Source organism: Stegostoma tigrinum, chromosome 3, assembly GCF_030684315.1.
Source record: "Stegostoma tigrinum isolate sSteTig4 chromosome 3, sSteTig4.hap1, whole genome shotgun sequence".
Classification (NCBI taxonomy): Eukaryota; Metazoa; Chordata; class Chondrichthyes; order Orectolobiformes; family Stegostomatidae; genus Stegostoma; species Stegostoma tigrinum.
The window spans coordinates 14,068,153-14,092,432 of record NC_081356.1 but is presented as its reverse complement, the minus strand read 5'-3'; the positions used below and the strand labels follow the sequence as shown (position 1 = coordinate 14,092,432).

The window sequence follows — 24,280 nt, the reverse complement described above, 5'->3', positions numbered from 1 at the left end:
TTCAAATTATTTTGTAATATGAAAATCCAAACTGAATCCAGTTTCAGTTGTTTTCCCACAAATGATATTTTCCCCTACAGTTATACAGGTTCATTTTACTTGGACAGAATCCAAGCTACTTTAAAGTGGTCACTCTGTGTGCAGTGATTTTCCTCGGGTACTGCTTAAGCAGTTTGCGACAAATCTTGAATTTTTACCCAAAAGCAAAGGAGTTCATTTAATTTCAAACAAACACAATTGAGAAACCTTGCTACATCTCAATGGGATACTTATTACAAGCTTGATCCATATAAGATTGACATAGTAGATAGGTCAACTACAACAATAACAAAGACAGCTAGGGCTATCAGCAATTGCAGCAGGATGTGCACTAGCACCAGTAAGCAAAAGTAGGAGGACATGAGAAAGGGAAAAGGGAGAGGTGATAATGTTAAGTGGGGTGAAGAGCAGGGGACAGAAGCAGGGGCCAGGAATGGCAACCAGTAGCTGGACAGGGTAAATAAAGTGTTCTTGTTAGGAGAAACAAATCAAATCCCAATCTGTACACCTACATACCCTTTGTCTTTGGCATGCACATCAGCTCCATGATGAAGTAGATACTCTACTACAGCCACCCGATTGTAACCTGCTGCAAAATGTAATGGGGTGGAGTGCCGTCCTTCCAGGTCCCTGCAGTTCACATTCTGGGTTGTGCACAATTGCTTTAAAATAAAATTACAGCCTTATCAGTAAGCATGATATGATTTTACTTAGTTCTTTTCCTTAAAAATCCCATTAATGTGAAACTATTTTGACTTCCATGAGTAGCTTTATTTTCACTAAACTAGGCAGAACAAAGTGAAAGCTACTCACTAAATTACAGTGATTCAATCAATTGGAAACCATACTTTTGTTTGCTGTTTCACATATTCTAGTTATAAATCCCAACCAAAAATAATCAAGATTGCATTGCTTTTTATATTAATATTTGATGCCTCAGCTGTAATGAGAAGAGAATGTTTTGTAAATCAACTCAGCAAATTAGCTAGGCAACAGACAGCATGATTTCAAATCAACCTAAACTTCAGATCCTCAAACTACTGGCTTTTTATTCCACTCATCTCATCCAAAATATATGATGCAAAGCCTTAATACACAAGGCTTCAGGGTTCCAAACATAGCTATCTTAAAACCTGATTAAATATTGAAATTCATATTACATTGAGAATAAGAACTGTGTATTAGATGTACAGAAAAAATGATCAAGATCAACCAAATGCAGTTGTATCTTGCCATTCCTGTGATATTCAGCTTGGCCATGAAGTGTTATGTTCTCATTCAACAACTTGCATTAATACAGCATCTAAAACATAGTAAACCATTTGAAGATGCTTCATAGGAGAATAACCAGATAAAAGCTGACAGAGTCAAATGAGGAAAAATGAAGACAACTGAAATTTTGTTCAAACAGGCAGGTCATTAGGGTCATCTCAAAGGAAAAGAGGAAGAGGAGAACAGAAGCTTAGTGTTCAAATTCCTAACAAGCTGAAGGCTAATGATGGGGAGAAGGAATTCATATATACAGAAGGTGTGCTGAATTAGAATTTTCCTGGAAGGATTTTAATTCATATGCTACCCAATATTAAGTTTTGTCAGGTATAGGATTGGGCACTGTATCTAAGAAATAGGAGCAGGAATGTTCTCTCCCGCTTGCCCAACCATCCGCCTCCCCTTCGCCCATCCATCCATCTCCTGTTCTTGCTCGCCCATTTGTCCATCCACCTCCTGCTCTCACTCATTTGCCCATTCATCCATCTCCTGCTCTCGCTTGTTCACCCAATCAGGCCATCTGACTTTTTCACCCTCACTTTCCAATCACTTGGCCAACCACTACATCCCTTAAGCCTGTTAAAAACTTGTCCAAGTACAGCAACTCGTTTTGAAAATGGGCCAACACAGTCCATGAATAGCCACAGATAGGAACACTCAAGCTATTGGTTGGTTCGCAGAGCTGACTGGTTTTCATGCAAACATTTCTTTACCCCTTCTAGGTGACACCTTCAATGCTACCTAGCCTCCGCTGAAGCAGTGTTGTTCTGTTCCATGTTGAAATTACATGGTCTGGTCTGTTATTGTGGGTTTTGCTCCTTGGTGGTATGTAGATGGGGTGTATTTCAACATATTGATATGGTTGAAAACCAGGCTTCCAGGAATTCTTGTGCTTGTCTTAGGAAGGGTCAGCAAAGACAGAAATGGGTAACTCTATAATTACCTTCAGACTCACCAGCAATCTTCGCCTCATCGCTGTTGATGGAAGATCTGTTCCCATATTTCATGACTCTCCTATTTCACTTCTACCCGCTTTATGGCTTTAATTTATTTATGATTTGAGGATTTATTTAAAACTTTCTTGTTGCTTAAAACAGTTTCCTTTTCTGATGCCCCATTTACCCAACCGACTATAATTGCTACTTATCAGGAGTACAAATTTGTTTTTACATGTAATGATTTATTTTTCCCACTACAACCGTAGAATATCTAAAGTGGTAAAATAGTTAAAGGTGCTTCATTAGAACATAACTAAATTTTTTTAAAAATTGGACATAGAGCTACGTAAGGAAATATTAGGTAACGCGACAAAAAACTAGAGATTTAGTTTAGCCAGAGTGACTTCTGGTTAATCAATGCCATATGCTTTAAATTGTCTGCTTTTCCACAAACACATTTTATCACAAGAATTTTCACTCCACTTTTTTAGTTTTATTTCCGTTTAACCATCCATATATTTCTCCCTTTATGATGTTCATTATGGTATCACATGTATTATACGTACCAAGTCATGCTAATTAAAAGCAACATGTTCACTTCATTACTAGGTTATAATTTCTGGCATATTATTAATAAACTCATCGTTAATATCCTTAGCATAAGGTGGACATAGGATATGGTCACTTAACCCGATGAAATTCTCAACAACTCAACTAATCAAGGAATTTTTCATATCCCAGAGGTTGTCACAGCAAGCAAATAACCGCCATTATATTTAATTACCAAATTTCTAAAATATGCCAGCTTGATTAAGTTGAGCTAGACTAAACATACTGAATTCCAATGTCATAATCTGTGAACTTTTTAAAAAACGTTAAAATATTTTTGGCACAGGCCAAATGACCCAATTGCAAAGGCACATCTGCAGGATTTGTTGCAGTTTGGGACAGGGAGCTGGTGGGTTTTCATGAATATTAAAAGTAGAAACTCTGCTGAAATAATCCTAAAATGTTATGAAGCAAGAGACTGATCAGTTACTAGCTGACTTGGTCACTCTGAATTACAGCAGATGATTGAGGACTGTCTCAATATGTTTTTAGTATTCCCATGTAAGCCTATGAAGTACCAACAATCTCATGAATGAGGAACACAGTCGGTAATTAGTGCTTCCATTCACGTTCTTATAAATGGACTTCAATCAGCATGTTTACTTTGGACCAGAAGCAGAATGGAACCATTTGACCGGAGTTGGGGTGGAATGAAAAACTGCCAAGTGGCAAATACTTTAACAAACCATTCCTCATTCTGACAAACTGAAGATGCAGAATTTTTTTTAATGCTGAAAATATCAAAACAAAACACCTTCACAGTTTCCAAGTCTCCAGCCTTTGCTGCCTCCAAAAGTCGATAATCAACATCTGAATTGTGTAAGGGGACGTTCTCTAAAAACAAACATTTAAATAAAGGGTTACAATCTTTGTGATTGTTATTACACTTACAGTGCCAAAAGAAAACAATCACTCTGAGCATCCTTGCTTGTTTTTCCTCCATTAATTTGCTCTCTGTTTGAAAAGGTGTAATATATTTTGCGCGAATATAAAATTTATCTACTGTGCTCATATCATAAGATAAAAAACCACAGATGCTAGAAGTCTGAAACAAAAGCAAAGTGCTAGAGAAACTCAGCATATCTGTACAGAGAAAATATTTCAAGTATATTCTGATGAAGGGACTTTAACTCTGCTTCTCTCTGCATTATCATATGCTCAGGGTGTAAAGTGCAATTATTGTTACTTTGAAGGCAAGCAGTGGCCACCCTGTGCATCTCCCAAACCAGAAAATTTAACTATACCATTCACCTCAATCTGTATAATTCAGAGAAGAACAATGGCTTAAATATTGCATTGATTTTTCTCTGGACACAGCGAGGTGATTTACTTTTGTACATCACATGAGCCCATCTACTAACAACGAACTCCCACTAAGTTCAAAACCATTTTATTCAGCTGGGAAGTGTTTGTCAATTTAACAACTCATGTTTTGAAATATGATGTTCTGCTAATTTTTTTTATTCAGATTAGTTCCTCAAATGGAACCTTATTCAATATCATCTGCAAGTACCTGTGCTGTTAGAGAACACTGAACATAGAAGAAAACAATTCTAGAATTAAATTAATTTGGTTTCTTCTTCCCTATGGTGACATAAATTACTGAAAGACATAACATCTGCCCTAAAGCAGGCATACAAAATTTGGACAGTTCTCAACTTACAGATGTGATGATCCATTTCACCCCATGCATAAAATTACAATCCCATCAAGTTGACTTGCACCAAACGAGATAAGGTATTTATTATTTAGAAACCGTAAAGAACCTCCAGTTTATGTAGGTTATCAACTCGTTATACCTGCATGCAAATTTCTTCGGAGCCAATGAAACATTTCCTTATTCAGTCAAAGTATGAGCAAAACCACAGAACTATGAGCCAATGCCATCTGCGTGTTGTATTAAACTTACCATTAAGTATCTGCTGAACAGATTCATTCCCCATTTGCGCAGCTGTAAAACCTTGAAGGGACAAAATGGATGGATCACTGCCATAACTTAGCAACAGACGACATGTCTGTAGGTGACCACCATGAGCTGCTCTATGTAAAGCTGCTTGACCAAGTGTGTCCAAAGCATTGATCTGTGGAAAAAAAAAATCACATTGTTCATGGTGGAAGATTTCTTGTTATATCTTTAATAGCATATTTGAAGCTTCAGTGAATAATATAGCTGTTCATAATTGTAAAATTAAAAGGGAATGGTACAGAAATAAAATCAAATTAGCAAACTGGACAAAACTCCAGTTCTGACAAAGGTCTATCGAACTCAAAATGTTAACTGTGTCATGCTCTACAGATGTTGCCAGACTTGCTGAGTTTCTGAAGCATTTTGTTAATTTAGATGCACAACAGGCATGTTCTGCAGTTTCAGTAAAAGAATTTGTAGAACCGTGGAGACATGGCATATCACACTGTTTTCATTCTGAGTCCTGAGTGAGGTCAGAGTGCCATAAGCGTGCTTGGTGGTTCTGTGATAAGAGATATGCAAAACTGAAAAAAAAAAACAGCTGGCAATCTTCATTTTGAGAGCTGTGTATGACGATCTAGCTTGATATTCCACTTGACATGACCTCTTTACTTTCACTGCATCGATGACACATAAGGCCACCTCTGATTACTTATTTACACATCTACTCATTCTCCTTCCTTCTTTGATCATGTCTGAAAAAATTTCACCTAAGAATCTTACAATAGCTCTTTCAAATTACCAGCTGTCTAGCCCTTATCTTTCCATTCACCATGCCACTGAAATGCAGTTAATGAATAGTTAATTTACGTCTTTATCTCTAACTTTAAGTGTCCTTATCTCTATTAAAATATGTTTCTTTCTCAATCTCAGTGTTTCCACTGGCCTTCACCACGACTCCCTTAAGTCCAGCTAACTTGAATGGCTAAGGCAAACAACAGGCTTTGCCATTCTTCATATCGAGCCAGACTACTGATTCCTACGGGCTTCTGTTAAAATTACTCACTGTTCCTGGAATGCTGAAGCACAAAGGCAATCTCCAACTTCTCGACTAGGAATCATCTGAAACCCTTCACCACTGCCATATGAACCTTTACTCTATTTCCATGTTTCAGAGATAGCGGGAACCGCAGATGCTGGAGAATCTGAGATAACAAGGTGTAGAGCTAGATGAACACAGCAGGCCAAGCAGCATCAGAAGAGCAGGAAGGCCGAGGTTTTGGGCCTACACCCTTCTTCAGAAAAATTTTTCTGAAGATAGATCTAGGCCCGAAACCTCAGCCTTCCTGTTCTTCTGACGCTGCTTGGCCTGCTGTGTTCATCTAGCTCTACACCTTGTTATCTCAATTTCTATGTTTGTCATCCCAGAAATTACAGACTATTCAGTTTAACTTGGGTGATAGGAAAACATGAAAACAATAATTTGGGATAGAATTCATTATCATTACAAAAAAAAAGTCCATTCAGAAGAATAAGCATGGAATTGTTCAGGGAGAACTCTGTCCAACTAACTTGCTAGCATTTTTTGAAGATGTAACTGAAGACTGACGAGAACAAAGGTGTTGCTGTGGTGTACACTGACTTCCAAAAAGGCATCTGGTACAATGCCAAACACAAGCTTCTAAGGGAAATGATAGGACATGGGCCAAAAAAACACAGACAGCAGCAACATGGATTCAAAATTAGACAAGAATAATCAGAGTGTCATGGTTCATTTGTATTTTTCTGGCTGGAAGGTGGTTTGCCATGGAGTTCTCCATGTTAGTACTTGGACCCTTACATTTTACCAAGATCTAGATCTCGGTGTATAAGGGGTAATTTCAAAATGTGTGGGTAAATTGTGAAGATGACAGTAGAGAATGACAAAAAAAACTTTGACAAATTGGTAGAGTTGGTATTAGGTGGTAGATGAAGTTCAATGTGGCAAAGTGAGAGGTGATACATTTGGTACAAAGAACATGACAAATAATACAAAATAAAGGATTCTATCCGAAAGGGTGTGCAGGAGCAGAGATACCGGACTGTATGAGTACCTAAGTTATAGAACGTGGCAGGACAGGTGGAGAGAGTTGTTAATAAACAACGCAATATTCTGGGCTTCATTAATAGCAGTGTAGTGTGCAAGAGCAAGGAGGTTATGCAAAACCTCTATAGGACACCAGTCAGACCTCAGCCAGAGTATTGTGCATAGTTCTGCATGCCTTAGTTCTGAAATAATGTGAATGCACTGGAGCAAGTGCAAGGGAGAGTCACACGAATGGTTGCAGGGATGAGAAATGACAGTTATACATAACAGTGAAGAAGGCGTGAAGAAGTGGTGAGAGTTTGGAAATATTGCCTGTAAGTGTGGTGCATTCAAGGGGCATGGGAAGGTTATTTAAATAAAAACATGTAAAGATTATGGGGAAAAGGCAGGAGTTTGACACAAAGCCAAAATGCTCAGAGAGCCAGCCCAGACACAATGAGTTGAATGGCGTCCTTCTTGCACCATAACAATTCTGTAATTCCATGATATAACATGAATCAGGTGTGCACTCTCTCAGACACAGGCCAGGTTCTACAATCCAGTCCAGATGAACCTGAAATCCCTTTGTTCACTATGCTTCCCATATCAAACTCCTTCACAATTCCAAGTGCCCCTTTTGGATCACACATCTGTGCTCTCTTCTGTAAAAGAGAGTGCCAGGCTGTTTCCAGATTTTCTTGATAGCTAGAAGCTCACGGTTCTGAAATAATTCTTGTACATTTTCTTTTGCATTTTCTCCAGCACCTCTATGGTTCCTTGCACTTGCAATATCAAACCGAAGGTTGCTCCCAGTGCGTGTTAAGAGATTCTGTAATTCACAAGCTGTTCCTCAGTAACATCATCACGATGTTAGCCACAGAAATAGCATCCAGTTTTACTTTGTTGAGCAAGGTGCCAGCAATTTCACCATGTAATGCGTAAGAGAACTTGGCTGACCAGAGCAAAATCTTAACTGAAAACCAGGGAGGCTAAAGCACTGGCATGGCCTCCATCACAAACTGTGTCCCATATTCATCAACACTAATTCTTTCCTTCATCCACCATCAAGTTCTCATCAAAAATTAGATTGCCGGCATTCTAACTTACATTAAGAAATACTTGCCTATCACCTATGCTGTCTGCTCCACATATGATTTTGCCCCAGCAATGCCTCAAGTTTCAAATTCAAATCTTGTTTCCTAACCTCCACTATGTGCCCTCCCATCTCTAACTCTGCAACCTCCTCTACCACTACAATGTGCTCCTTCAATTTTGATCTCATGCCCATCTCTGACTTTAATCAGTCCACCACACTGGTTTGGGTATTCAACTGTCTAGGCCTTAAACAATGCAATTCTTTCCTTAAACTTCACTGCCTCTGTACGTGACTCCTGTATGAAGACGCTCCTTAAAGTTACATCTGGGCCAGTTAACTATCCTTGTATGTGTATGTGTGGTTCAAATAGCTTGATGTGATCCTGTAAAGTATCTTAAAATATTTTGCTATGTTAAAGGTGCTGCCTCAATACAAATTGGACACAGAAGAGGCAATTGGTTTCACTGCTTTATTGTGAAGAAAACCACACACCTTAGCTCCATGCTTGTGAAGGACCTCCACCACATCATTGTGTGCTCTTTCCGCAGCCACATGCAGGGGTGTAAGAAAACTGCAAGAAAAGTAACGAGTTACAAAGTTTCCAATGTTAACACATCTGTTGCCATTCAGCAGGTGTCTACTTCAATTACAAAGAAAGTCTAACAATATTAAACATTCACTTCCAGAAGCTTTTTAGATTTATCAGCATTATTTTAATGCCTCAAGTTACAGATATTTTGTCCTAAAAAATGTGACTACATAACACGTACTAACAAGTCAAAGAGTTAGTTGTTTCTTAAATGGAAGTTTACTATGCTATGCCTCTTAGGGCACAGTAGTTAGACTAAATATCATTACAGATTATCTCACCAGCTTACTTCACAGAGGCACTTGAAGAATCAGCTTATAACCAGTTAGTTAATTTCCACAAACTCTCTGAAGAATTGCTGGGTCACCATCAGCTCCTTCACATAGCACCTTCAAACATGTTTTGTTTTCCACAATGCAACATCTTCAAATATTTTCAAGCTGTGAAATTTTTTTTAAAGAGATGCTGGCATCTACTAAATATTTAACAGCCTAACCTGAAAACAACAAATCCCTGAACAGTAAAACAAAAACTTACTCTTTATTTTTTTCATTGACATTTGCTCCTTTTCTTAAAAGCAACTCTGTTACTTGCTTGCGCTTGGGGTGTTGCGAAGCCACAGCACAATGCTGAAAAAGGAAACCAGACACTAAATTTTAGATACTACTGCATTGAACTATTTGTAGATAAACTACTTTTATTATCATATTACTGAAACCAATTTAGTGTACGTTGAGATAAAAGCTCTCTGCTGTGTTTACATTGGCAGTTAATCAGTAAAGTCTGAGCAGTTCCTCGAAGGGGAGCACGCTAGTTGGTGAACAAAAGTAAATGATTTTTTTAAAAAAATTTAATCATGGGACTTGCTCATCACTGGCAGGCCAGCACTAACTGCTGTCTCTAGTTGACCTTGAGAAGGTGGTGGTGAGCGGCCTTCTTTAACCGGTGCAGTCCACGTACTGTCAGTTAGGGTGACCCACAATACCCTTAGGAAGGGAATTCCAGGATTTTGACCTAGTAACACTTAAGGAACAGTAAGATGGTGAGTGATATGGAGGTAATTTTCAGGTGGTTTTTTCCCCATACATGTGCTGCCCTTGTCCTTCTAGATGGAAGTGTCATAGGCTTGGAAGGTGTTATTGAAGGAGCTTTGGTGATGTTATGCAGTGCATTTGTAGATTGTATGGACTGCTGCTACTCAGCGTCAGTGATTGAGGGAGTGGATGCTTGTGGCTGTGGTGCCAACTAGGCAGGTTACTTTGTCCTGGAAGGTCTCAAGCTTCTTGAGTATTGCTGGAGTCGCACCCAACCAGGCAAGTGGGGAATATACCATCACAATCCTGATTTGTGCCTTGTAAATGGTGAACTTGGGAGTCAGGGGTTAGCTGCTTGCTGTAGTATTCCAAGCCTCTGACCTGTTCCTGTAGCCACCGCATTTATGTGGCAGGTCCAGTTGGGTTTCTGGTCAATGGTAACCCAAAGATGTTGATAGTGGGTGTTTCAATGATGGTGATACCATTGAATGTCAAGGAGCAGTGTTAGATTTTCTTTTATTGAAAATAGTCATTGCCTGGCATTTGTGTAGCACATATATGCCACTTGTCAGTCTAAGCCGAGATATTGTCCAGACCTTGTTGCATTTGAACATGAACTGTTTCAGTATGAGGAGTTCACAAATGGTGCTGAACATTGTTCAATCATTAGCGAACACCTCCAGTTCTGAACTTAAGAGAGTAAAGGTCATCAATTGTTCTTGCTGCTGATATTTAATGTTTTGGAACCTGAACGCCACATAAATAAATACTTGCTTCATCCTACTAACAGGAGGAAGTTGAAGAATAATCATACTCATTCACCATAACCCAAAAACATTTAAAATAAACACTGTTCATGGATGCAAGTGTTGTTGGTTAGGTCAGAATTTATCGCCTATTCCGAAATGCTTTAGAAAAGACGATGATGAGTTGGTGCAATCCTTTTGCTTTGGGGGTGTGGAGATGTGAGACAAGGCAAGGTGACAAAAAGACCAAACACAGACTGAATATTCACTTTGAGGAACACTTCTGTTTCATATATGTGGCCCCAGTCCAAATGGGGCTGGGTCAAATTGGGATGTCTGGTCAGCACAGACAAGTTATGCCTTCATGGTCGTCATCACAGTCCATTTTTGTAGTTGGCATGCACTGCTGGCACAATACAGAAGTAAATCCGAAGGTGACGCAGACTTCAGGAATAAGCTGAGACTAGAGAAACTGGGCTCTTTACTTTAGAACAAAATAATCTCAGAAGAGGTTTTAAAAGAGTTTGAAATTATGTAGGTCACTGGTGACAGAAATATGGAGCAAGTTGCTAGAGGACATATGTTGAAGACCATTTTAACATCGGAGATTTTTTTGTATACATACGCCCTTAGTTCACATATTTTGGCATTATCTGATATAGAATTTGCAAAACGTTTTTACGAGAAGTGGTTCAATATAGGAGAAATGTAATTTCAAATAGTACATGAAGGAAAGGCATAAGGTTGGACTAAGATGTTAGCTCTTTGAGAACGTAAACAGAGTGGACTGAGTTGGCTGTCTGCAACAAAAATTTGAGGATTGTGCATATGGCCATACATTTCTTCCTCAAGGCATTTAAAAACAAACACTAAAATAATGCTTCCACAATACTTAAGAAATATCATTACCAATGGAGTTTCATGGGTCTGCGGATGTTTGAAGTTTATGATCTCTAAAGCAAGACTCTTTTTCACTTTTGTCAAATCTGCTTCTTTGGCAGCTTGTAGTAACGAATGTCCTTTAAATTCATCTGTTTAAAAAAATATAATTTTCAGTGTTAATTTGTCACTTTTTGTTCTCCAGCTGACAACTATTTACTTAATTATTAAAACATATTTTTCAGACTGTAGGGTGAATATATGAGAGAAATTTTTTTTGAAGTGTTAGATAGCAAGGAAACGTTTTGCCAATATAGCTCAGAGTTCCTATCACATGATGGCTGTAAATAAACCCATCTACTCCACGAAATTTAAAAATGAGTCATTTAAAAAACATCAATACAGGGGTTTCAGAACTATAGCCCAAATACAAAACTGACACCAATAATTAAAAAGTATACAACTAAAAAATTTGAGAATCAGCTGAGTACGTGTAAATACAAGTAAAATAAACTGAAGACAATGAAAATCATGTTATTTTAGATAGTGAACGTATCAAATACAATGGGCTAAATATTCTCAAGGAGAACAATAAGTGTCAGTTGTAAGTGGGGAGGATGTACAGCTTTGATTACAACTTGTAAATTGGTTGTCATACTTTAGTTTCTTGGATGAAAGAGATTTATCCTCATGTAGTTTAAATAATAGTAGTGAGATCCTAATTATCAAATACTGTGGCTGTGATCTCTGGAGTAGGGAAGACTTTAGAGTAGTAAAAATCAGACTCATTAGCTTAGTTGCTCAGTGAAGCAAATTTTAAAATGCTTTTCCCTTTTTTGTTGGGATAGTGCAGCTGGTGATGCATCGCCCCTTCTTCCATAATCACTTCTTTCTAACCCATGTGTCACACGAACACACTACAACTTTATGCCCAAGCCCATTTACAAACAGTACAAATCCAGACTGGCTAATTAACATCCCATCAGTCCACTCTCAATCAGCAATAAAGTGATGGAAAGTATTGCAACAGTGCTACTGTTACAGTTTCTCAGCAACAACCTGCTCAGGTATACTTAGTTTGGATTCTGAGCAGGGACATTTAGCTTGACTTCATTATATCCTTGGTCCAAATGTATTCAAAGGAACTGAAACTGGGAGGTGACAATTGGCCAAGTTATACCTAGGAGCCCTAGCATGAACCACCTTCACCTTCTTCATAAATGGTCTTTCTTCCATCCTAAGATAAAAGGTGGAGACGACTGTACAGTATTCAGTATTATTCATGACTCCTCAGGTACTGAAGCAGTTTCTATGTAGAAAGACTTGGAAAGACACAGACTTGTGATAATAAATAGCAAGTAACATTTGCACCATGCAAGTGTCAGACAATGACTCTTGAAAAAGAGAAAACTATCTGATTTCCTTTGACATACAATAGCATTAGCAATGCTGAATACCCAAAGCCCTGGGGGTTACCAATGAACAGAAACTCAACTTGACTAACTAATAAATATTGCATCTACAAAAGCAAGTCAGATGTTGGAAATTTTGTGGCAAGTAACTCACATCGCTACTCCTCAAAGCCTGTTCCACAACAGAAGTGTGTTGGAATATTCTCTACTTGTTTGAATGAGCACATCCAACAAGAAACTCAATTCAACAGAGGTCAAACCAGCCTGCTTAATCAGCACCCCAATAACCACCATAAATGGTTGTTTCCATCATCACTGTTTTGTAGTGACAGCAGTTCATCCAGTCTTTGTCAAAATCTACCACCTAAAGGGTAGCAGGCCTCGAGAACACCACTTGCAAATATCCTTCCAAGCAACAACATCCTGACTTGGAAATATATTCCATTTTTGGTTCAAAACCCCAAAACTTGCTTTCTAACAATACTGTACCTGTATCTAAACTATACATACTACTTTGTTCAAGGAGGTGGCTCACCAAAATCTTCCCAAAGGAAACCAGGGAGCAGCAACTAATACTGGTCAAACAAACAATACTTTCAACCATTAACGGAATTGAAAAAAGTTAAATGCTGTAGCTATTTACTGTGCAAGAAAATATTCACTGCACTAAGATCTCTGTACAGTCCTGATACTTACAAGCAAGCCTCTCTTTTAACTCTGGAGTGGGAGCCATATCCATGGCACTCTTACCATGGCAATTAACTAGAGTGGGATCTGCACCATGGCTTAATAGAAGTGAACAGACTTCCACTCTGTTCTTGGATGCAGCTTCATGTAGTGGTGTGAACTGCCAGAGATCCATGGCATTTACACAGGCTCCATGCTAAAAGACAAAAATTTAAATCTCAATTACAATCATCCACTATTGTACGTAATACATCTTCCAGAGAGGTTTTTGCTTTGTTTCATTTGAAAATCCAAAATAATAAAATGACAGTGCTTCTCAGGTTGTTATAATTTACACATCTTAGCAATATAACACTGATTATCTGATTCAGTTTACTCTGTACTTTCTGAAATACAAATAAGGTGAATTATTGTAACCAATTTTTCCATTAAAATAGCAGCAAATTGGGCTCTATGCTCACATTCAAATAGATAGTCTTGTGTAGCGCCAGGGACCCAGGTTCAATTCCACCCTCCAGCAACAACTTATTTGGAACTTGCACACTGTCCAGGGTTTCCTCCGGGTGCTCCATTTTCCTTCCACAGTCCAAAGATGTGCAGACTGCGAAGGTTAACCATGGGAAATGCAGGTTTACGTGGATTGGGGTGGTGGTGGTGGGATGGTCTTTGGAGGGTCGTTGTGGATTCGATGGCCAAATGGCCTGCTTCCACACTGTAGGGATTCTACAACATTTCTTTAGCAAGTAAATCCCAGAACTGCATACAGTGGGCAAGAAAATGGAAGCACGTATTTCACTCTTAGCAAGTTAAGCAAAAACCCAATATGATATTTTGAACATGACAATTCCCATATAACTTAACATTTATGATCTGAAACCCAAACATCAATGGGGCTGATCTTACCTTAAGCAGAAGTTCAGTGACCTCATAATGGCCATATGAACAGGCATTATGAAGAGGAACAAGGCCACTAAAGAGAGAAAGCAGAGGTTAGTGAAATGACTTTATGTATTAAAATATATAAGCTAATGCTCACAAATTAAAAGCAGTTTTATTTCGGGAAAGTAATCTTATTGATTTGAAATGCCATTGCAGTACTTTCACCGAATTTCACGTACAACTTTCTCCTTACCCTCTTCCTCGCAGGTCTATGGATACACAAGGACCTCAGGTATCTCACCAAAAAGACTGCAGTTCAATTGAATGACCAAGAGACAGAAGTTTAGTAATCGGAGCTTCTTGGCTGTTCTGCCAAGGGGAAGTTCTCTGTATCTAATCAGTTTAAATTTGTAATTGTTACGGACACCTCTATCATGTCTACTTAAAGTTCTCTCTTCCAATCAATCCACTTCACTGGGGATCCTCATCCTTGCAACCATCCTAGTAAATCTTTTCTATACTTTCTCTTATGACTTCATATGCTTCCTACGGTGTGGTGCCCAGAGTTTGACAACACTCCAGGTGAATCAGCATTATAAAAATGTTAACTATAACTTCTTCAATTTTGTAGTCTGTGACTCTATTTAGAATAAAGTGCAGAATCTTAAATATCTTATTTGAAGGCCAATGCTGCCTTCTACGGTTCATGCACTGTTTCAGCCACGTCCCTCTGCTCTACTTTTTAACTGGATCCTTTATTTTTTGTTTTCCTCATTTCTCCTTTCAAAATGAATCACACTACAGTCCTCTGCAATAAATACCACCAGGCATAAGTTCTCACTTTGCAACAATCTATTTCCACTTTATATCTATCAGTATCCTTCTCATAGTTAATAACACTTGAACAGACAGTGGTTAGAAATCTGGAATTAAGGGTCTAACAATTACCATGAATCCGTTGCCGATCGTCGAAAAAACATCTGGTTCACTAATGTCCTTTACGAAATCCCCATTCTTGCCTGGTCTGACCTACATTTGACTCCACACCCACAGCAATGTGATTGACTCTTAACTGCCCACTGGGCACTTGGGTTGGCAATAGATGCTGCCTAGCCTTTGGCACCCATTTCCCATGAAATAATAATAATAACTTCCAAGTTTTAAGTCATTTCCAAAATCTGAAACAGTGCTCCACCCTTCCAAGAGGTCATTAATACAGTTCAAGATAAAGTAGTGTCTCCTAACTGCCTTCGAGGAGACCTACCGTAAACTTCCTTGAACAAATAAAGCTGTACTCTTTACTCTGCTTCTTGTCACTCAGCCAATTTCGCAACGAAATGCCACTGTCCCTTTTATTTCATAGGTTTCAACTTTACTCACAAGACTTACGTCACACTTTAGCAAAGGCCTTTTGAAATTTCACCACTGCAACTGCAATACCTCAATTAATGTCCTCTGTTACATCATTAAGATATTTAAATTAGGTCAGTTCTGAGATGCAGAAGGACTTAGGTGTTCTGATGCACGAGTCACAAAACATTAGTATGCAGGTAGACCAAGTAATCAGGAATACTAATGGGATGCTTTCCTTTATTACGAGGCAAACAACACAAAAGGATGGATGTTATGGTTTAGTTGTATATGGCATTGGCGAGAACAGTTCAAATACTGTGCGCAGTTTTGGCTCCTTAATTAAAGGAGGATATAAATGCATTGAAGGTGGTATGAAGAGTATTTATTACATTGATATGTGGAACGAATAAGTTGGCTTGGGAGGATAAGTTGGTCAGGCTGAGCTCCTACAGCTAAGAAGAGGCAGGGTGACTTGATTAAGATCCTGAATGGTCTTGACAAGGAGGACATGGAAAAGGATATTTCCTATTCTGAGTTAGTCTAAAACTGGGGAGGCATTATTAAAAATTGGGGATTGCCCTTTCAGGACAGAGATGCGGGTTGTGGGGCTTTGGAAGTCTCTACCTTAAAAGGCAGTGGAAGGCGGGGGGGGTCAATAAATATTTTTTTTAAGAGAAGTGGATCGACAGTGGTTAGGCAGAGCAATGGAAATTACTGGGGAAATATGGCATTTGGAACAATAGATCAGCATAATCTTATTGAATAACAGAACTAGCTCGAGTGGCTGCATGGTCCACTTCTACATCTATTCCAAATGCTTGTAATTTGGCTCGGCTTGTCTTGTCTTTAATAAATCAGATAAAATTTAAATTTTAAAGATGACTATATTAATTTTGTCCTGGAGTATCATTGTTGAAAGTTTTCCCAAACATTATATTAATTGATCTGTAACTGCTGGGTTTATCCTCATCTTTTTAACCAAAGGGTAACATATTAGCAATTCTCCAACCCTCTAATTCACATTTGCATCTAAAGAGAACTCGAACAGCATTGACAGTGCCTGTGCAATGTTCATCCTTGTATCGTTTAGCATTCTTGAATGCATCACATTTGGCCATGCTAATTTCTGAATGGCAAGTATGACCAGCCTTTAATTATTCTTTACTAATGTGCAGGCCATCCATTTTCTCTACTACTTTTACCGTGACTTGGACTGTATTTGTCTTTTCGAAGAAGATGCTAAGTTCACTCGTGCCCTCTTCCTCCAATACAATAATCCCTTTTATGTTCTCTAATTGGCTCCAAACCTCATCATCCTTCTACAATTTGTACACCTGTGGAAACACTTGGATTCCCTTTTATGTGAGCTGTCAGACTTTTTTCACATTCTTTGTTTCTCATTTGTTTCACTTCTCAACTTCACCTCTGAACATTCCAGAATAATCCTTGTACACAACTCATATTACTGGCCTGATACCCACAACACAATTTTTTAAAAGATCCACCGAGCTCAAGCTTTGCATCTTTTATCTTTCTCTCCTGTGGGAATGTGCCTTTACATTTTTTAAACGAAGTATGTTATTCTGATACAGTCATGCCTCCCAATAATAAAAAGAACAGGAGCAGGACTGTGCAATTTGGCTATTCTAAGTGTGCATTCAATATTCAATCAAGTCAGGGCTAATGTGACTGTAGCCTCAACTCTCCTTTCCTGCCTGCTCCACTTAACCATGAACTCATTTGTCAAAGTTCTGTACACCTCAGTCTCAAGTATATTCAATAACGCAGCCTTAATTGCTTTCTGTGGAAAAGCATTTCCAACACTAACAATCTTCTAAAAGAAGAGCTTAATAAATGTCCCTATTGTAACTAAATGGCTGTTGCAACTCTCTAATTTCCTTGCAAACATGTTCGTCCATATCTATAACTATTGTTGGTAGTCTAGGAAATACTCCCAGTGATGTAACAACATCTCTATTGTTTATTAGCTCCAACAAAGTAGATTCAGTCCTTGATCCTTCTAGGGTTTCTCTTTCTCAGACTGACATTATCTTTAATCAATACTACCACACATCTCCCTCATTTCCTTAAATTGACTAAATAACTTGCATCTAAGAACATCTAGTACCCTGTTTTGCCCTTTCTAAGTCAGATTTCCACTATCACCCCAATATCATATTCCCGTAAGTCTACTGGTGCTTGCAGGTTGACAACATTAATCATCACACACAAAGCATATATGTGCTATAAATATAATTTAGAACATATTGCATCCCTCCAATATTTTGGCCGCTATAGCTTTATTTCTTACACTGGCACTATCTGCCTTTCCCAGTCCTTTGTTTGCCTTTTTCATTATTACATCCTGGTTCACATCACCTGCCTATTAAACTCTCAAGATCCTGTGTAAACGGCCCCGCAAGCACATTAACCTGGCCCTGCTGAGGTGTAACCCATCTGCCCAGTGCATGTTCCACCATCTCCAGAACTGGTCCAAATGTTCCAAGAATCTAAAGCTTCCCTTCACTCACATTGCTCAAGCCATATATTCATTTATTCTATCCTGCTATTTCTATATTCATTAATGTGAACAAATGGAATCCAGAGATTAACAACTCAAGTTTTATTTGCTCATCTCATTCTTCGCACCTTAAATGGACTGCAAGACCTCATTCTTATTTCTCCTGATGTTGTTGGGTACCAACATGATCCACAATGATTGACTGCAGCCCCTCACATCATCCTCGGCCCTGACAGCAGAGAGGCTTCTTAGATTCATGTCTTCAGTCACACAAGTGTATGTCGGTTCTCCTTACCTATCTAATCTCATGTCATCATTACTTTCCAACCTTTCTTCTGGCTCCCTGTACAGTTGAGGCAAACACTGTAAACTTTGCACGGTTCGTACCTTCCACTTGAGCCATTGTCATCAGTATTCAAAACTGAATATCAGTTGAAGGATGAAACACAAAGTCAGGAGATTCCTGCACAATCTATCTAGTATTCCTTGACTGACTGACAGTCAGTCCCAAACACTCAAATATTATTAATCAAGATTGCCAGACTTTCTCTCCTTTCCTACACATCTTGCATGCAGGCGTTTATTTTTGCTTTTTATTGAGCTAGATCTCCGTTACTGCCATGTCATATTCTCAGTTTATCTGAACCTACAGCTCAGTAACTTTACTTACCACACCATGCATAAAATTATGGTAAATCTATTTTAGATTTTGTTATACTTCTTAGTCTGACCACAACTATTCTTTCATTTCCGAAACCCAGAGCCAGAAATACAGCAATTGCTGACACTTTCTGCACATCTGGTTGTACAAGATATATACAGCATCCCTGAATTCTTAAAGGGAATAAGGCATGAAACTCAAGAGACGATCACATCAGCAGTCTTAACAGAAATAACCATGACTTGTAAAAGTACTAACCAGCTACTCTCCAGTATGTTGCTTGAGCAGACGGTAGTTTTATTTTCTAGATAGATTAATTTAAATGTTTTTATTTACCTCTTATCTACACTCCTTGGATTTTCAAGTAGAAGTAATTGCGCATTGAGCACCCTCAATTGTTTAAATTAAAGGCTGATGAACTGCAGCCCCAGTTATCAACTTCTAGAAAGAAAAACTAAGTCAGCAGAACAACAGTTGTCAGAACATTTCACTGCAGTGCTTTACTTCAGGGTACAAACTCCCTGTAAAAATAAAGCTCTTACATGTTTGGTACGCCTGCCTTTATTGGTCAGTGCACGGAGTGTAGGAGTTGGGAGCTCATGATGCGGCTGTATATGACAGTGGTTAGGCCACTTTTGGAATACTTTGTGCAATTCTGGTCTCCTGCTACAGGAAGGATGTTGTGTACCTTGAAAGGATTCAGAAAAGACTTACAAAGTTGTTGCCAGGTTGGAGGGTTTGAGCCAAAGGGAGATGCTGAATAGATTGGGGCTATTTTCCCTGGAGCATTGGAGGCTGAGGGATGACCTTATAGAGGTTTCTAAAATTATGAGGGGCACGGATAGGGTAAACAAACAAAGTCTTTCCCCTGGGACAGGGGGAGTACAAAACCAGAGAGCATAGATTTAACGTGAGAAGGGAAAGATATAAAAGGGACCCAAGGGGCAACTTCTCCACAGAGTGTGGTAAATGTATGGAACGAGCTACCAGAGGAAGTGGTGCAGGCTGGTACAATTACAACATTTAAAAAGCATCTAGATGGGTATATGAATAGAAAGGTTTTAGAGGGATGTAGGCTGAATGCTAGCAAATGGGGCTAGATTTATTTAGGATATCTGGTTGGTATGGACACATTGGGCTGAAGGGTCTGTTTGTGCTGTACATCTTCATGTAACACATTGCTGATTAACTGTTCACATTTCAGGAGCAAATGTAATGAGAGAAGTTCTCTAATGCCATAGATGTTCAAAAAAAACTTCAAAATCAGTGGATAAAGGTTTGAAACGAAGGCAACGCTAGTAGTGGCATGAAAAGATCAATTTGTTCTGTTATGGTTCCCTCCAGACCATAAATATTATATACCACACAAATAACGCCTCTGCTCAAATTGCTGAGGTCATTTGCAAGGGTGATTAATGGAGTGTCTTGACTTTATACACACATCAAGAAGTTACTTTATGTTATGAAGAATTAAGCTAATTTTCTGTATTCCATATTCTATCAGAGACATTCAAGTTTTTTTGCTTGTAGGCCACAATCGACATTGCAGACCATACACTAAACTAAAATCCACCTTCTCAATCAGATTTACAGCTTACTTCAATTAGGTAGCTAAGCACCCAATTATGTATTTTAAAACAGCAATTCTGCACCAGTTTTAATAATCTTTTTAAGATGGTTCACGTACAGATTAAACTTTAAATATGTCTTTTCTTCCTCAGGCATAGACGTTTGCCGAGTAAAAACTGTTAACTCCAGCTCACACAATACTGATTTTCTAATTTTCAGGATGTCAACAGAAATTGGTGAGGGGATTATATCAAACATAGAAAACTGCACAATGAAGCTTGTCTCAGATAGGAGATGAAACATTATTGCAAGTTTACATCTATTTCAGAACTAAGTTTCAAATAAACTGCAATAAAGAATGGGATACAAAACTGTGCTGGATTTATGGAAAGATTATGGAGGTAAAGTTCTTTGTGACAAGTCAGTGGAATGTGAGCTTATGGTTAGGTTGTGTTGCAGTATCCTTCCACTTAACACACTGTTGTTATCTTCTGCAGAAAAAAAAGTAGACAGCAAAAAATTTTACGCTTGAGAGCAAGCATCTTCTGCAAGACTAAGTGAATATAAGATCAGGTTTTTTAATTGTACTTGAACTTATATTAACAGTTAACATCCCAAGCTATTCAAATTGCGTTTAATTATACAAAGCCGTCAGCAGCTATTAGTGTCATGAAGGCATGCTATACCACATTAAATTCAGCCTTCAACTCACCCTTTGTCTTTCGCGTGTACATCAGCTCCATGCTGGAGGAGGAGTTGAACAATTCGGACACGATTGTAACCAGCAGCCAGGTGTAGAGGAGTAGACTGGAAGCAATAACCAACAATTTAGAAAATAATTAGCATAAATGCTAGCATTTTTGATTAAAAAACCCAAAAGTGACTAAAATAACTAATTTCTACATACAATTTGCAACAGGCAATAATAGCCAAGCAGGGTTTAATGTTTCAGTCTTCAAATTTGTAAGCTCCCTTCCAATGCAACTTTATAGCAACAAGTATTGATAGTAGATGTTAGGTGTAACACAACAACATGGGTAATTCTATACATTCTCTGTTTCAGTGCAAAAGTATACAAAATACAAAGGGACCGGGGTCCGGAATGGGCTGAAGGAAGGGGGCAGAGTGGTGGTGTATGGGCAACAGCCATACTGGCCGGTTCAGGGTCCCCAACGTGTGTGCGTGTGCGTGTGCGTGTGCGTGTGCGTGTGCGTGTGCGTGTGCGTGTGCGTGTGCGTGTGCGTGTGCGTGTGCGTGTGCGTGTGGTTAGAAGTATATATAGACTACCTGAACCTTGGTGTAAAGGGGACAATTTTAAAGTTTGTGGACAGCACAAAATTTCAGAAAAATGTAAACCATGAGGAAAGCATTGACAAGTTGGAGTAAGCTGATATGTGGCAGATGAAGTTTAACATGTGGTCTGAGATGATACACTTTAGTACAAAGAACAATGAGACAGTATAAAATAAGGGGTATTTTCGAAAAGGTGCATTGAAGCAGAGAGACCTATATGTACATAAATCAGAGTGCTTGGATAGGTAGGGGCAGCTGTTAATACACATTGTATTCTACGCTTCATAAAAGGGGCATACAGCATAAGAGCAGGGAGGTTATGATGAGCTTACATAAGACACTAATAGGTTTGCATTCACAATCCTGTGACAGTTGATATATTGTGTACAGTTCTAGGTACGTCATAGCAGGGATGCAAATGCATTGGAGAGAGCAGAAAAGGTTTATGAGAATGATTCCAGGGATAAGATTGAAGAAGCAGAAACTGTTATCCTCTGGGAGGAGAAGACTACAGGCAATTTGAAAATTTTCAAAATCCTGAGAGGTCTCAGAGTGCATGGGGAGAAACTATTCCCATTATTACACAGATCAGAATGCAGAGAACATGGTTTTAAAGCGTTTTGTGAAAGAAGCAAATGTGAGGTGAGAAAAAGAACTTTTTCATACAGCGAGATCCAGTCTAGAATGGACTGCTTGGAAGTGTGGTTGAGGGAGATTTAATTGAAGCATTCAAGAGGGAATTGGATGATTGTTTCACTTGAAACAATGTGCACGTGTACATGGAACAGGGGATTGACACCAAGTTGAAACTTTCAGAAAGCTGGTAGATGAGGGCTGAATGGTCTCTTTCTGCAGTATAACAATTCTGTGCTTCATAGGGAGAGATGCTCGTTTTTGCCAACTGATTGATAAGCTAGTGAAGCAGACTGTCTGATACTATATCGGCTTAATTTGCTTTCTATTGGAAACCTGGCAAGTTCTATAATTGTTGGGAGGCCCACCACAGTGGATTAACACCAGATATAAGGCAAAAATCCACCACAGGTTAACATATGCACAAGATACGTTGTTAATTGCATTTAAGATTAGAATATCTGAATTTATTAGAAAGTTTTTTTAAAAAATGGGATAAATAGTCTAAGGTGTTAAGTAAATTTTTTAATCTGCCAAATAACTATTTATCTTGATATTATCTGTAATTGGTACCACCGTAGCAGAACAAACATTAAATTAATATTTTCTGCTTTATAATTAAGACAGCAACATTAGCCTCAATTACATTCTCTAATCAGCAATACATTCCATGTTTTATACCAGATGTCGTGGTTTAATCAGACATTCCATTAATATAATCCTTTTTACAAACCAAGCATGGGTGTAAATACATGGGAGTAGAGCTTGAAATTACTAATGCTAATTAACTAGGTCAACAGATCAACAATTGCAGCGTAGCTGTTACTCATCTGCTAACTGTACCTTATTGAGAGAGGTCATGAGGGAATTAAACCACAACAAATGAAGGGGAAAACAGACTTTTTCTGTTGGATTCTGTTTTACAAATTAAAATGTGTGGTCCTTGCAGATTCAAGTCTGTAGAACTAATTTTAAAAATTATCACTTAAATATTATTCATCCAACATTCCACTTCTTCTGTAAGAATTAACAATAGTTTTAGAAAAAAAACAATTTACTCATGATTTAAACAAATGGCAAGTGCCCAGCTTGTTTTTCGAGCTAAGAAAATAATTTTGTACAAACAGGTTTCAAAAAAAATAACTGGATCTGATGTAAAAACAATCAAAGAATTTAAGGTTTTGGAGTAGATCTGTAGCTCGTGTTGTGGGTGTTGAGGCTGGTTGGCTCACCGAGCTGTTTCATTGTTACACAGGCGTTTTGTTACTGTGCTGGGTAACATCCTCAGTGCAGCCTCTGATGAAGTGTCAGTGTGTTTTCCCGCTACTACTTAAACTCTGGGGTCCGCTGCGATGGACTGCCTCACTTCCGGGTTTCCTCCATAGCACAACGTATATGGGGTCGAGTTCAATGTGTTTATTAATAGCCTGCTTCGTGGAGTGTCATGCTTCCAGAATTCTCGTGCTTGTCTCTGCCTAGCTTGTCCCAGGATCTTAGTGTTGTCCCAGTCGAAGTCATGGTTCTCCTTGTCCATACGGATTGAGATGAGTGAGTATTGGTTGTGTCTTATTGTAGCTAGTTGGTGTTCATGTACTCTTGTTGTTAGTTTCCTTCCTGTTTGTCCGATGTAGTGTTTCTCGCAGTCTCTGCAAGGGATCTTGTGAATGATATGGGCCCTGTCCACGGTGGGGAGTGGGTCTTTAGTTCGGGTGAGCACTTGTCGTAGGGTTGATGTGGGTTTGTGCGCCACTGACGCCCAGCGGTCGTAGAAATCTTGTGGTGAATTCTGATGTGTCCCTGATGTAGGGTAGTGTGATCAGAGTGTTGGGGCTTGTAGAATCTTCCTGATGCTGTTCCTATCGGCATCTCCTGACCTAGTTCTTTGGATACCCATTATCCTTGAACAGCAGGAAGAGGTATTCCTCCTCCTCTTGACTTATGGAGGAAGCCCGGAAATAAGGCAATCCATCGCAACGGACCCCAGAGTTTAAAAACCAGGCGGGAAAACACACCGACGCTTCAGAGGCTGCACTGAGGATGTTACCCAGCACGGTCATGAAACGCCTGCGGAACCTCAAAACAGCATGGCGAGCCAACCAACC

General features: G+C 38.9%; 1 protein-coding gene across 2 annotated transcripts in view; it reads right to left on the bottom strand.

Moving 5' to 3' along the window:
• tnksa (tankyrase, TRF1-interacting ankyrin-related ADP-ribose polymerase a) overlaps positions 1-24,280 on the bottom strand; it is a 129,866-nt gene that overhangs the window by 34,611 nt on the left and 70,975 nt on the right. For both annotated transcript variants that reach the window (XM_048526801.2, XM_048526802.2), the window contains 9 exons: positions 20,965-21,059; positions 14,173-14,239; positions 13,279-13,465; positions 11,201-11,322; positions 9,049-9,140; positions 8,415-8,493; positions 4,765-4,936; positions 3,610-3,689; positions 556-701 (listed from right to left, as the gene is read on the bottom strand). In XM_048526801.2, the coding sequence (XP_048382758.1) occupies positions 556-701; positions 3,610-3,689; positions 4,765-4,936; positions 8,415-8,493; positions 9,049-9,140; positions 11,201-11,322; positions 13,279-13,465; positions 14,173-14,239; positions 20,965-21,059 (1,040 nt within the window). The remainder of the gene's footprint in view (positions 1-555; positions 702-3,609; positions 3,690-4,764; positions 4,937-8,414; positions 8,494-9,048; positions 9,141-11,200; positions 11,323-13,278; positions 13,466-14,172; positions 14,240-20,964; positions 21,060-24,280) is intronic.